The sequence below is a fragment of the Choristoneura fumiferana genome, chromosome Z (assembly GCF_025370935.1).
Source record: "Choristoneura fumiferana chromosome Z, NRCan_CFum_1, whole genome shotgun sequence".
Lineage (NCBI taxonomy): Eukaryota > Metazoa > Arthropoda > Insecta > Lepidoptera > Tortricidae > Choristoneura > Choristoneura fumiferana.
Window position 1 is genome coordinate 9,989,064 of NC_133472.1, and position 15,451 is coordinate 10,004,514.

General features: G+C 36.0%; 1 protein-coding gene across 2 annotated transcripts in view; it reads right to left on the minus strand.

The window, feature by feature from the left end:
• LOC141426729 (uncharacterized) overlaps nt 1-8,005 on the minus strand; it is a 33,735-nt gene extending 25,730 nt beyond the window's left edge. For both annotated transcript variants that reach the window (XM_074085874.1, XM_074085864.1), the window contains exons 1-2: nt 7,775-8,005; nt 2,728-2,946 (exon numbers count right to left, since the gene is read on the minus strand). In XM_074085874.1, the coding sequence (XP_073941975.1) occupies nt 2,728-2,946; nt 7,775-7,844 (289 nt within the window). In that variant the 5' untranslated portion in view covers nt 7,845-8,005. The remainder of the gene's footprint in view (nt 1-2,727; nt 2,947-7,774) is intronic.
• Nucleotides 8,006-15,451: the final 7,446 nt, after the last annotated feature.

Consider the following 15,451-nt stretch of genomic DNA (forward strand, 5'->3'; position numbering starts at 1 on the left):
GAAAATCATCTTTTGGTGAAGTGGAACTGATGATGAAGACCACAGTTGACCATCGGAGTTAGTACTCAATAACAAGTATTTCAGTGTACTTTAACAGGTGCTAAGCAATTTATGCTCCTCGTAATGCATATGGTAAATTGGAACGGGTGGTGAAGCATCAGGACTCCTCAATAATGAACGTCTCTGCATCGGAAAAAGCAATCTTTTGTAAAAGGTGGCGAGCAGTTGACATTAAACTATTGTGTCTTAGATTATTTACACCATAAAACCGTTTTTTTTATAAGTAATTAAAAATTTAACCGACTACAAAAAACCACGAACATAATTTTCTACCAATTTGAAGTCGGTGCCTCAGTACGAGCCAGCAGGAGTGGACCTTTAGTCGTCTACCTCGCCTACATACATTGGGCTTTAATAACTCCTGCTGGCTCGTGCTGAGGCACCGACTTCAGATTGGTAGAAATATATTTACGTGGTTTTTTGTGGTCGGTTCAATTTTTTGTTATAAAATTTTTTTTAGACTCAAATTGCCGTATATTACGGTAATTGTCGTATCAAGAACAACACTGACGCTCGATGGCGAAATTCGCAAAACCAACCGAGACAGGCGCTGGGCGGTTATTCAAATACATTTTCAGTTGGAATCATTTAACGAGAATTACGGTTCAAGTGCCACGGAGCTGGTGACGCAAACGATAGATGTAATTGAACTTGATTGATTGCGTTACATTTTATTTGATGAATGTGTTTTGTGATCGAGATTTCGGAACAGGAAAATATTGTATTTATGTCAATATTTGACAAGTGTAACTAGATTGGCGTGATGGTGAGTTAAAAATAGTAGGTTGTTCAACGAGGGTGGAAAAGTACCAAATTTAGATGAGATGTTTCCCGATACTTCCTTTGAGAATGGTGTTTTCCGCTATTTAGTACACTGCTTTTGATTTAGACTCTGGTAAACCTGGGTCTGGGTCCTAAGGCGAACTGCTAAGGAATGGAATTCGCCTCCGTCGTTTGTATTTCCGAATAAAACAATCTAGGGCTCTTCAAAAAACTAGTAAACCAGTGACATACACCTTTGGCCTCATCTGCACTTAACATCCGGTGAGATAAGGGTTAATCACGGTCAGTTTTATGTAAAAAAAAACAGCCAAGAGCGTGTCGGATACGCCCAAAATAGGATTCCGTAGCCATTACGAAAAAAAAAAATAATATTTTTCTAAGGATTTCGAATTGAGTACGGAATCTTCTAAGCTTAGGTATATTTTATACCTTAAGCTGCTATTTACTCTTAAACTACTACTAAAGACCTATCCAACGATACCCACCAATATAGGGTTAGTCGAGAAAAAAAAAATCACCCTCGCATTTTACATCTATTGGAATTGGAGATACCATAAAAAAAATATTTTGCCTCTGTCATTTGCGATCGTTTTCACCACTTCTTTCAGTCACACGGTATAGAGCAAGGCTGGTCAAACCCAGACGCGCGGGCCACCGCCAAAGCATTTGAAATTGCCCGCCAACGCAGATGATGGCGTTGATCGGTATGGCAGTTAATAGCACGAGTAATCATTTTGTAGTTAGGTACCTCTGAAAGTAGTTGCCCGGCGCCGCCTCAGACGAATTTTACCAACCTAGAAAATCTATTGGCCAGTCTTGGTATAGAGTGAGGGTAGTAAGAGATGGTGAACGCGAAAGGTATTGCAAGCAGCCACCGGGCATTATTTATTTTTATTTATTTAATTCAAAGACTATCCCAGTAACTACCATGTATAATTTTGTCACTTAAGTATGTAAAAATGATCAAAAATTGCTGTTCCGCTTGATTTATCAATGCGTCTCTACGCATCGTAGGTAATCAATGCTGAAATCTTTTTGTCCTTTTCAGACTTTGACATCTATGTATTACATAGATGTCGATGTTTTCAGAGTAGGTAGCTTATAATGTTATTCTGGCTCGCATCACGTCACCCTTCATTTCGTTTTCATTTGTTTTAGAGTTATAGTAATTGATCTGCATTGTCTCAATTACTAGTGACCTATTTGACTAAGTGAGTTCGGAAGCCATTGGCTAGCGGAGATTTAAACGTACAATGAAGTACTTAGGTATTTTTTGCATATCACAATAAAGATATTATTTAGTTCGGCAATTCCAAAGATAGAATTGCCAATGATTGAAATGGGAACAGTATTTGTATTGAGATTTTACCTATGACCATTTTAGCAGGGTTATGTGCATTATATTTGCCTAAAGGAACAACTTGTAATTCTATTCATTTTAAAACTATGAATTGAAGAATAGTGATGTTAATTTTAGAGCTTTTGAATATTATAAAAATAAACTTTAGAGCAAATGCATGACTACGATACGGTAAGTAGTTTTACGAGTAAATTAGATTTTGAATTTGAATAATTTTAGTTTAAATATAACTGTTAATTTTATACGAAACAAATAAGTACCTACTGTAGTGTATGTCTAAAGGCACACATACACTGTCTCGTGTGTTCGTGTGTAAGTGCACAGCGTCAGTGTCACCTGAGCCGTGGGTGAGTGTGGAGGCTGTGCAGTGTGCTCACGCGGGCATTGTCGAAGCCAGTGATACGAAGAAAGAACTTTAGCTCCTACACCTTGTTTCATATAAAATTAAATGCAGGGCTCAAAATATTCTTATTTTAAATAAATTGTTTTTTTTCTTCACTTAGCAACAAAAAATAATTATTTACCTGGCAACCGGATTACTGTCAGCACAGAGAAGTCCTCGGGGAAGGTGTTGTAGAACATTCCCGAAGTAAGCTGGTGCAGGCTAGCATTTTCGTTGAGGTGGAAAGCTGAGTGTTCCACCTCAGGGGTCGAGGGGGTTTGGCAGCGGCCCGGCACTCGGGAGACCCCATCGGGTAACCCTTCGCCAACCACTGACAATACGTTGAATATCTCTAAGTCATCTGGAAAAATATATAAATGATAAACATGTATGTATGTCTTGTATGTATACTCTTTATTATACAAAAGAATAGGATACTTGTACAAAGCGGACTTATCCCTTTAAACTTTAAGGGATCTCTAACAGTCAACTTTTGAGTGGCTGAGAGGAGCAACAGTTAGAGACGGACAAAGAGTGAGTTAAAGAGTCAAAAATAGTACATGCAGGTAGGTACATGTTTTATTAAATACGTCTTTGGCCTTATCAGCACTTTTGTTCAGGTGAGATGGGATCAAAATTACGGGTCAGTCTTATGTAAAAAAAAAACGTAACCTAGTTGTTTTTCGTTATCTCTGTCTCCATTTTGGGCACAGACCTCTCAAAATGATCCTCTTCACACGCGAATCTACAGCGGCTCGAGAATTTCAGATAGGGCAAACCTTGGCTTTGTGGTGATACTTGGCAATTTGGTGATACTGCGTAATAATAAATATGCAGCTGTATTTTGGCAATTAAGCAAACCGCTGCCAACCCGATTGCAAGCATTAAATACAACTGAAAGCTGCCTCGATTTTATAGCTTCTGTGGTATTACCGAATTACCAAAGTATCACCGATAACATGTATGTCCTATTATACCATGGAATTTGTAGGTGTGATCAGATTTCCTTACGATGTTACCGTTCACCGTAATGGTGCGACCGGACTATCTTACACGTAACGTCATGTTACATAACTTCTGTTATAGGTATAAAACGTCCAACATTATCTGACTCTAGCTATAAATTATCGCCCTTACCTATTAATGAAACTTGCTTAGTTGGTTGGTACCAAAGTAGTATAAATATTGAAGAGAGGAAAATTTATCGCAAGGAAACATTTCATTAGATAAATAACAAAACCGTATTCAGAGCTTTTTAAAAATACACTTGCCACACCGGAGGACAGAACCGAATCTATCTATTACACATAAAAAAGTACCGTGACTGACTGACTGGCTGACTGACAGACAACGCACAGCCTAAATAGAGACTTGAAATTTGGCATACATGTACCTGAAGTATTGTAGAGGTGAAGGATTTTTCGAAATTCCCACGGGATAGGGAAATATCTAAACCTTTTTCGTTTCTTTGTTTGTAATCGAATTTCTGAAACTATAGAGCCGATAAAAAAATTCTTTGACCGTTAGTAAGCTACAATATCCTTGATTGACATAGGTTACTTTTTATCCGGGATAATATAAAATTCCCTCGGGATAGAAATAAACTAATTCGATTTCGGAGCTGATTTAAAAAAAATCTTATATATTATGTGATATGACTATCCCCAAATGACAAAGGCTACTTTTTCATCGGGAAATTACAAAATTGCCAAGGGATAGAAAAAACTAAATTCAACTTTGGGGCTGATTTCAAAAAATTCTTTCACCAATAGAAAGCTACTTACACTTTCATTATTAGTATAAACTACTCTTCTTCGGCAAAATACAAAAATCCCGTGGGATAGATAAGTTAATTCAACTTACGGTCTGATTTTACAATTTTTTTCACCAAAAGTAAGCTACAGTATTCCTGATTGGCATAGGATACTTTTTTCCCGGGAAAATGAAAAATTCCCGCGGTATAGAAATAAGTTAATTCAATTTTGGCACTGCTTTTAAAAATTCTTTCACCAACAACTAGCTACACTATCCCCGATTGACGGAGGCTACTTTATTTTAGGAAAAATGCGAAATTCCTGCGGGATAGAAGAAAGTGAATTTAACTTCGTGGCTGATTTTAGAAATTCTTTCACCAATAGAAAACCACACTCACTCACGTAGGCTACTTTTCCTACGGGAAAATGCAAAATTCCCACGGGATGGATATAAGTTAATTCAACTTCGAGGCTCTTTAAAAAAAACACTAATAGAAAGTAACAGACTCTGATTAGCAATAAAAGAATTAGAAATGGGGTTAAAATAGTAATTTCTGTCCTACGGGAACTTTACACTTGTTCGGTACAAAAATGACCTATTTCAATCAGAAACAGTACAGCTTTCTGAGTGAAAAATGTTTTGCTCGGTCGATCCACTTATTTTTGCATTTTGCCGAGGAAAATTCGCCTTTGTCAATCAGGCATTTAAAGCTTTTTACTGCTGAAAGAATTTTTAGAATCGGCCCCGAAGTTATATTTACTTACTTCTATCCCGCGGGAATTTCTAATTTTTCCGGAGAATAGTAAGTCTGAGCCAATTACTATAGTCATATTCGAATTCATATTAATTTATTCAAGTCTGAGCCAATTACTATAGTCATATTCGAATTCATATTAATTTATTCACTATCAGGCTATCAGGAACGTCTATTAGTGTTTTTTTAAACATACTTATTTTTATCCCGCGGGAATTTTATACTTTCGCAGGATAAAAGTTGTGGTATGTTGTTCTTACTCTATCAATAGAAAGATACACTATCCTTGATTGACATACTACTTTAAAAAAAAAAGTTTCAATTACGAGGCAGATTTTCAAAATTTTTCAATAATATAAAGCTACAATGTGTTTCTAATCGACAATTAAAAATATTAAAATAGATCATAACAGTCCCGTACCATAAAGAACCATAAATGTCCCGCGGGAACTTAACAATTTCTCGGGATATAATCCTATATCGTGTCGTGTATGAAGTCGCGGGCAAAAGAAACACGTAGTACTTAAACGTTTTCAAAAATTCCACCCCTGAATTAGCGAAACAGGGTTTCAAAGTTGGTACGAATTATAGTTAATTACGTATGTAGGTTGATTTTTGAACCCCAAATTTAACGCGAGCGAAGCCGCGGGCAAGAGCTAGTAAGATATAAAAATCATAGCCTTTATTTTTATGTATACCTACTAATTGCCGCTATAACAACAAATACTAAAAGCAGAATATAATAATTATTTAAGGGGGCTCTCCCATACAACAAACGGTTTTTCTTTGCCGTTTTTTTGCTAATGTCTAATGTTGTATAGGTATGGAACCTTTCGTGCGGGAGTCCGACTCGCACTTGGCCGTTTTTTATTTTTTATTTTGCCCGTGCGAAGCCGGGGTGGGTCGCTAGCGACATATAAATCGATAGGATCAATCACACGGATCAAATTTTTCTAATAAATATATTATGTTAAAGTAAGGCCATTAAATGTAAACATTCTTTCTATTTTATAAAAAAAGTAAAAAGGCATGACTTGTTTCCCCAAAGATTTTTGCTGCAGTTATGTATTTTTTTTAAAGCAAAAGGAACGTTTCTTTTGAGTAAATTTTCCTATCTTTTGTGGGTATAGATTGAGAGCACTTCCCCCCAGATGGCGTTAGATAATTTTATTGGGTACGAACTAAGGGTACGAACGAGCGTACGAGTATACTCGGTCCCTAACTATGTTTTAATAAAAGGTTATGTTACAGCCAGGATGCACCTTAAACTTCGCGGTAAATTTAAAACGTAAAATTAATTTCCGAAAAACTCAGAGGTGTGTTTTAGACCCCACGAGCCGACTACCAAAGCTGATTCGGCTTTAGTACCTATTTACTTAATTAATTTGAATTGTTTGGGACGACATTTGTCTTCGATAAGACACTGCCATCCTTGAACAATAAGTTCAGCAGGATTCAGTATAAAGTGCCTCTATTTTCTGGAACTACTAAAAAATACATTTGAGCGGAATTTTCGTAGCAATAGCTTTTAGCCATTGCTGAATTATAGTTTTAATTAGTGAAGGGGTGGCGCTATTTATCTAGTCCGCTGTCGTTCTTTGCCTAGTCTGTTTTAAAGAGAGGTCGCCTGTTTCTCTCTTTCTCTAATAAATTACATACAAGTGTGATGAAATCCTATCCTACTAATATTATAAATGTGAAAGTTTGTGAGTGAGTGAGTGAGTATGTTTGGTACTTCTTCACGTTGAAACGGCAGGACGGATTTGGATGAAATTTGGAAAAAAGTTAGTTTATAACCTGGATTAGCACTTAGGATACTTTGCCGATGTTCCCACGGGATAGGGATAAAATCTTGAACTAATAACCGCTGGGCTTAGAGTCATGAAATTTAGTGTGTAGATAGCTGGACATCTAGAATAACACATAGGCTACTTTTTATCCCGATATTCCTACGGAATAGGTATAAAATCTCGAAATAACAACCGCTGGGTTTAGAGTCATGAAATTTGGCATGGTTGTTTTAATTTAACGTCAATGAAAAGCACAATGTATATAATTTTAGGAAATTCCCACGGTAAATTATTAAAATCCCGGAATTTCAATTCAACTGCTGTATCTATTGTTTTACGCGTGCGTGCGAAGCCGCGGGTAAACGCTAGTGTAACTATATTGATATCGCCTTGCTATGCTATGGAGCTTGTGGGAAAGGAAAGCGCATTATAACTACATGTTAGTATAATAGATCCGTAAGTAATGGTAATAAAGTTGTAGCAAGCGATGTTAATAGTACTAAACGAGAAAAAATGTGCCCATTGAGTAAATGAAAAGCCAGAAGTGAAACAAAAAAAAAATACTGGTATTTCTAACCTGAAATACCTATGAATTATGAATTACCTATGAGTACTAAGAATAAACTTCGCTAAGCTTTCTCATGGAATACGGAAATACACGCTTTTTTTGTTTTGTACAGACTGACAGCAGTTCAAGTCATTAATGCTACGAAACGTACGACCTAGAATCAGTTAAAAAAAACAAACAATCCGAACTCGATAGCCTTTATCCAAACAAGATTAAAAATACCTATGGCTCCAAAGCTGAGTAATGTATGCACAGACATGCGTCTCTAAAAACAAAGAGACAGACAATAGTATTTATTTAAATACAAACAATATTTACTTACCATTCTTTTTTCCCGCAACGAATGCGCAAAACAATAGAAAGAGGATTCGTCCTCTCATCTGTAGAGCCATTTCGGCCCGAACAAATACGTTGGCAGGATGATATTTACATTATGGCCCATTCCGCTTGACGCAGGGAGATGTGTCGGAGGCGAGCCCCTGGAGACCCTGTCTGGCCGCTCTGCCGGGCCACACTGCCTCCGCTGCCACAACTGCCCAGCTTGTTACATCGCACACGCCTGTTAAACGCATTCGTGTCACAATAATCAGGACCACCATCGATCAGGGATAGACAACATGCTTTCATTGAACCAAGCGATTCAATAATTAGCAACTTCTTTGACAGTGCCTCAATCAAGGAAAATCGATCACGTAAAGTAGGTATTTGGAATCTAAAAGGCTGACCGAAGACAACAAAGTGCAGTTATTTGAAAAGCTTAAAAAACCTGGATTATGGATTGGTGCATTAAGAAATTAAGGATAAGAAAGAACATATAATAAGGTAGGTAAATAAACGTTCTAAAAAAGGTTGCTTGGAAGGGATCGCTCTGAAGCGATTGCTTACCTTGTAATTTTCTCCTGTGTACCTATTTTCTGTATCGCTTTCTTTGTGGTAAGTATTATAAAATTAATGATTATATCACCGACAGAGATGTTTGAAAATAATTCAGATTCGCATTGGCGATATTTCCTTACCGCAAGTAAGTCATTAAACAATATAAATCTGTTTATTAGTACATTGTGCGTTAAGGGCCGTAAGAAGGGGATTATTAATGAGAGTCTATTAGAAGCCCGACGCCGAAGGCCGAGGTTTTTTAATGACTCGAGTTTGTAATCGCTTTACTGCTCGTGATACACCCAATGATTTTCATCATCTTGCAAGTTTTTTTGCATCTCGTGTGTTTGAATCCCTCGCTGATCTCAGGATTCTAACCTAGAATCACTCGCTATCGCTCGTGATTCAATTGTAGAATCCTTCGCTTACTCGGGATTCAAAATCAACACTCGCACCAAAAAACGACTTTGCTCTCTTGTTGCACAAATAACTATACTAAAATTATTGCAAACAATTTGATATAAATTTAAAATATAAAAATAACGAAGTTTTGTGAAGTGTACATAAGTTTTGTGGTGTAAAATTGGGCCATAGCTTAGTTGTATCTTTAAATACAAATAAAACGTTGGCTGATTTGAAACCTCTTTAGTCTGAAATGACGTACCCAACCTACTAACTTGTTTGCAAAATTTAAAACTAAATTTTTCCTCCCTGGGGAGAAAGAACTATACGTAAATCTATTACTTCCGGCGGGAACAATTTAGGCCTTTGTCCTTTAGTATACAGGCATGGAATAACATCATTGACGAGCAAGTGTGATGAAAAAAATATACCTCGTGTGGGAGTCGTTTCCGAAGGGGTGGTAGATTTTTTTGACGTTCATAAGTGCTTGTTATAGCCTAAATTGATAAAAATATTGAGACTTTGAATAAAGGTGACAGAACAGTGTCATCTATTGGGCATTAGCATGGCGAGCCTTGAGATATTACGCGTTAACTAAACTGTACAAAATTTTACAAAATAAACTTACGATTCCATACAAATTCACCAAGTAGAAGCGGTTTAGGTAAGACATACATTTAATTAAAAGCGGCTTTAAATTGACAGAGTAAAATAATTTTGATAAACAGACGGATGAAACTAAAACGATCCCATTTACGCCGTCTTGCCGACGAGATCCTAAAAAAAGCATTTCAGTAAGCAATCACCTACAATTCTGTCAAGATTTCCGCAGTCGGCATTAAAATCACAAATCGAGTTTCGGATGGAGTCTTAAATAAACTGCAGATTGGAAATACTTAAACCATTGTGTTTCATAATGTGTTTGTATTAAGGGACGGTTGACGACGCCTGGATAGTTTGGATTGATTAAATCTAATTCAAAGTTCAGCGCGAACCATCTCACCCGAGTTCGTTGTAAATGTACTCATATACGCACAAAGTATTCACAGTTGTTCGCACATAACTTATATACCTACCTAATGTAAATGCCTCTACAATAACTTTTTACTTCGCAGGCTCTTCCAAATAAAACACTTTGGAAACTTGTCTGGAAGTAAAGGAAAAGATAATACGAAAATCAGAACTGATCGTACTTTGAGCAAAACAATAGTAACTACTTACTTACACCTATTTAAAATGAAAAAGCTTTAAGAAGTACGTGGGTACCTACCTATATTGAATATCATCAGGTAGGTATTTGCATTGAGAAAAATATTTTTTTATCATTAAGCAGAGCAAGAGTTAAAATTTAGAAAAAAATAATTACTTGAATATTGGTTGGTATCTAAGTGCAAAGACTGTATACATAGTAATACACGGTAAATGAGGTTAACCAGCATACGAAACCTTATATTATAATGATTAGTAGTCCATTAAGCTTAGTGACTGTGAAGTTATAATTTTCATGCTTTAATGTTTATTTGCTAAGCGACTTTAATCTTATTTTAGCTCTACATTAAAATTAACGATAGCGATACCTCATTTGAAATAAGACATTTGAGTCAGAGCTATTTAGGTACAGTTAGAAAATCTTAAAGAAAATTTACAGGCATCTGCAATCTGTATAAGAAGAAAGAACTATGAATTTCCATAATTACTTATTTCTATGGTCCCTATTACTAAGCCATTGCTGTTCGTACGATACATATACATTGCTGTTATATGTTGACCTTTAATTTTTATAATTAGGTGCTTTTACTAGTATAACACATACCTACAATTTTCACATTGTACATACTTAGGTGTAATAAAGGTCCTCGTAATGTCAAAATTAAATGTCCCCGTATAACAAACGAGTTTTTTCAGCGTTTATGCTCTATCTCAACAATGGCAATTGAAAACTAAGATATTATTTTCATGTCCAATTCGACTAAGTAGTTAAAGCTACCTAACCCCAGCCCAAGTACAAGCAAGGAATCGAAAAACGTCGGAAAAATTCAGAAACCCGCATCTTCTTAGTTTAGAAGTAAGAATACGAGGATCGTCGAGCGTTGGGGTGCCCGATGAAGCGTGGCTAGGGACTGGCCTTCGACTTTGTTTACCTTACCCGGTATAACCTAAGACAATGCAATTAAATGGAAACGGGTCCGGAGTGCCTTTGAATCCAATCTTAACTTAGATGTAGATGTTCAATACCCTTTACGCGGTAAATGCGGTACTATACTACGGGTATGTACTTATTTTGATCAGTGTCTCGTGAATTTGACGCGCAGTGTGTACCTTTTTCGTGTAGGGTTCCGTAGTCCTTAAGAAACTCCTAAAGTTTTACCTTATCTGTCCGTCCGTTCGCGGCTTAGCTTAGAGATTGTCAGTGCTAGAAAGATGTAATTTTGCATGAGTATATTATAATAATATGTCAAGGCCAACAATGAGCTTAAATGAAGTATTGAAAAAAATCTTAGGGTAGGTACCTACGTAAAGTCGGGATGATTTTTCTCGTCTGAGCCCTTATTATATATACCTGTAAAACTATTTTTTGATTGAATGGTCCCCTTGCAAAACATTGTGCCATAACATCCTTGCCAAGAAAAACATAAAATTAGAGGCATAGAACGACCAGATGGCCTAGTGGTTAGAGAACCTGACTACGAAGCTTGAGGTCCCGGGTTCGATTCCCGTGTCGGGGCAGATATTTGTATGAATAATACGAATGTTTGTTCTCGAGTCTTGGGTGTTTAATATATATTTAAGTATGTATCTATATCTATATATTTATCCGTTGCTTAGTACACATAACACCAGCTTTGCTAAGCTTACTTTGGGACTAGGTCAATTGGTGTAAATTGTCCCGTGATATTTATTTATTTATAGAAAACTTAATTTGTTTGTTTTAATCAAAACAGCAAGAAACCGACAAGTACATATTTAAAAATGTACAATATCAATCAAGTTAGTTCTGCACCTAGATTTAATAGTGCAATTTAGATTTTAGAGACCGTAATGTACGTACTTATTAATTTCAACGTAGCAGCTGCGACCTAAATATGTGTACAAGAATTAATTTAACAATTTATGATACTGTTACATATATAGCTTCGCCTACACATGGGACGGCAGAAATTTAAAAGTACTTATGCAAATAAAATCTACGTTTAGATTAAACATACCCACCTATTTATTTATATCCATGATTCAAAGGTCTTGTGCAAGTCCGTTTCTGATCACTACCACCATCTTACTGAACCTACCGCCAAGTAGCAGTATTATGCTATTGTGTTTCGGCGTGGAAAGTAAGATCTTGTCATGGCCGGTAACGAATCTGTTATCCTTTGGTGTTGCGGGTGTCTCACTTGCTCGTTTTCCAACCAAATTTATAAAAAAACGTTAGTATACTTCAAAAAAGAAACAAAAATGAAAAATAAAACTAAAAATTAAGTATTAATGCCCTCCACAGAAACACTTACTGAATTTCATCTAAATCAGATCAGCGGTTTAGACGTAAAAAGGCAACAAAAAAACAAACTGACTTACAAAGTTTCGTATTTATATTGTTATATTTTATGTATTATTTATGATGTATTAATAGTTGTGTTATTGCTTGTGTGATGCTACCTTGTATTATTTATGATGTATTAATAGTTGTGTTAGGCATATGACTGGAATTATACAGATCGGAACACAGCAATAGTGGTAACGATGTTTGTATAATCGCGAACTCTGACTTGGTCGCTAAGGGCTTTGTCGGTAATCCTTGTTTGGGTCGGATAAAGACGTCGACGTTGCCCGGCACCTCAACTCATTTGCTCATTGGATATGTAGCAGTGTAGCCAACATAAAGCTATGTTGGCTACATTTTATACATTTCGGTGACAATTGTCAATTTTCCATACACATAGCGACATTTCGATCCAATGTCTAATTTCCCACAAACTGGCAAGTTTCGCAAAGTCAGTGACTTCTGAAAGAACGAGGTAGCAATCCAATTTTTGCCATTTTAGATACGTCTTATTTAGGTAGTTTTTAGGGTTCCGTATTTCAGACGACGGTCTGATCTAATTCGACATTAAAACCAACGTAAAAAAATCAAACTGATGTATAGGAATCGGTACCTGTTTACGTTCATAAAGTATCTGTTTTGTGATAAAGTACTGCCGTAAACAACAAGGTTCTTGTATGCCCCCCCCCCTACATTTTTAGATAACTCTCACGATCCAGCGTGGCAATGCTACCAGTACCTATCCTGGGATCCTTGTCGCGGGTCAAATGCGATATTTTGTATTTTTAAATTAGTTTTATTCTCCTACTTTTTGATTAATATTTGTAACTTAATGTGTTAAATTTTTAGTTGCTATTTTGTCAGTTTAGTTATGATGTACCTATATACTATGTTAGTTCAGGTTAGATTAGCATAAATAACTTACATAAGAGATAATAAATTTAAAGTAGTTGGATCAATGAGCCCTTATAGGATCACTTTGTTGTCTATTTGTTTATCTGTCCGTCCTTCCGTTTGTCAAGACCCTTTATCGCAGGAAGGCGTGGAGCTATCAAGCTGTAATTAATATCAAATACTCAGGCCTCCTACGCCTTGTAGCAGTGAAAATAATCAAACTTCTAAGTCAACACAATCAAGAGATACGATCATTACAAAAAGGTGTTTCCATAAAAATAGTCGGGGAATAAAAACCTAAAGGGTACTTACAGTCTGCTCAGTATAGGAATGGATAGAAGATAAAATAGGCCATTTATAATGCACGAATTAGGAAGTAGGTAATTTAATATTTCAGAATGGATCTAAATGTGACCTTTAATCATATAAAAATATTTAACTTTTCACAACTAAAGCACTGCACCAAATTTGATGAAATTTGGAATGAAAAAAAGCTTGAACTTTATAGCAGGAACTACGGGAAAAAAATACTGGCAAAAAATCTGGCCCTCAAATGTTTGCAGAAAAAAATACCTATTTGTATGGAGAATGGGCCAGATTTTTATGCTGAGTATACGAGTTACTCGTATTTTTAAACAGGGAATGAGAGTGGATGAGTCCACAAAATACGGTTATTAAATGTACATATATAAATCGAATTAATATGTCGCAAGTTACGTATTAATATTGTGTTATTTTGTAAGTACATTACGTATTTATCTACTTACAAAATTAACAAAATTATAATTTCATCTTATTACTTCTTTTATTAATAATCATCATCGTCATCATCATTTTTACAACTTCACAAAAAATGTTTAGAACCCCATCTTCTGTGACCATCTAGAGTCCAATTTCATCTGAATGGTATAGTTCAAACTTGAAATTTTGTATGAACGTTGCTCAAAAGCAGAACAATAACGCCACACTGTGCACATTTTGAAGCCACGGGATATTCATAAATTGCCCTCCTTGATACTCTATTACTATTGGAAGAAAATACACAAGGTAACATTTAACTTAATAAACATACTTTTAATATAGTTTTGCATAACAAATGTCTGTTAGGTGTAATGAACTTCGTAACAAACACGTGAAACTAAAACCATAAAAGTACTGGGAAACGTGAGGTTTTTTGAAGGTGTTCACGCGAAAAAACTTTTTGACAATAGCTTTTGTTTTTAAACCATACCACAAACCATACTGTGCAAATGCTAAATCATGTCGTATGTAATTTTACAAAAATACCGCATTACGTAATAATTTTTTAATCTGTCAGTTGACAATATTGTATACTTAAAAGTTTGCTAATGCCGTTCGGAAATTGAAACAAAAGATCGGTTTTTCTTTCTCATTTGAATCTTCAGGAAAACGAACAAAACCGACGAGTCCTGAGCGACCTTAACATCCTGAGGCCGAATTGTGTAACGCGCTGACGTTCGCGATCGCATCTCGCACCTCCGTCTTAAACCGTGTAGAAAGTAGAGGTGAAAACGATTGTGATTCCAAGTGTTACACAATAAGGCCTCAGAGGCCGAATTGTGTAACGTTTCTGATGCTGCGATCGCAATCAAATGACAGATTTCGCATACAAAAACTGTAATTTGATTAGAAATGTTATATTACTGTAACTTTCTATTATTTATTCTACCCGAATGTCAAACCGAACATAATTTTTTACCAATTGCAAATGTCCCACTGGAACTTTGTACTTTCTTGGGATAATTAGTAAGTACCTAGTTTATATTAGTGAGGGATAACTATATAGTGCGTTTTCTATTATTAAAAGGACTTCAAGGATTGGTTTGGTAGTTAAAAAAAAGGGAAACTCTTCAGTCGCATAACACCACAAACGCGAAATACCAACCCAAGGTTTTATGGTTATTTGCGGATTTTAAATTTGATTATGCTAAATGCCTACTACGTATAAACCACAAACGCAAAACAACAATCTGACGTTTTGTGGTGTTTTGCGAGTTTACTAATTACGCAAAATACCACAAACGTAACAACTGGGACTTGTAAAATGTTTGCAATCGAAGTTATGTATAACAAGTAACAACACCCAGTCGTTATCTAAAGAGGTTTTATTTTTCTAAGTACCTAGATTATAATTATAGTAATGTAGATTTAAGAAATAGCATGAATAATCCAACGCTAACTAGAGCAGCAGAAAGCTGCTGCTGCTGCTGCTTGCATGTCGGATTTCTCAATGCTACATAGCACATTTCCATTATTTCAATCAAGAACAAG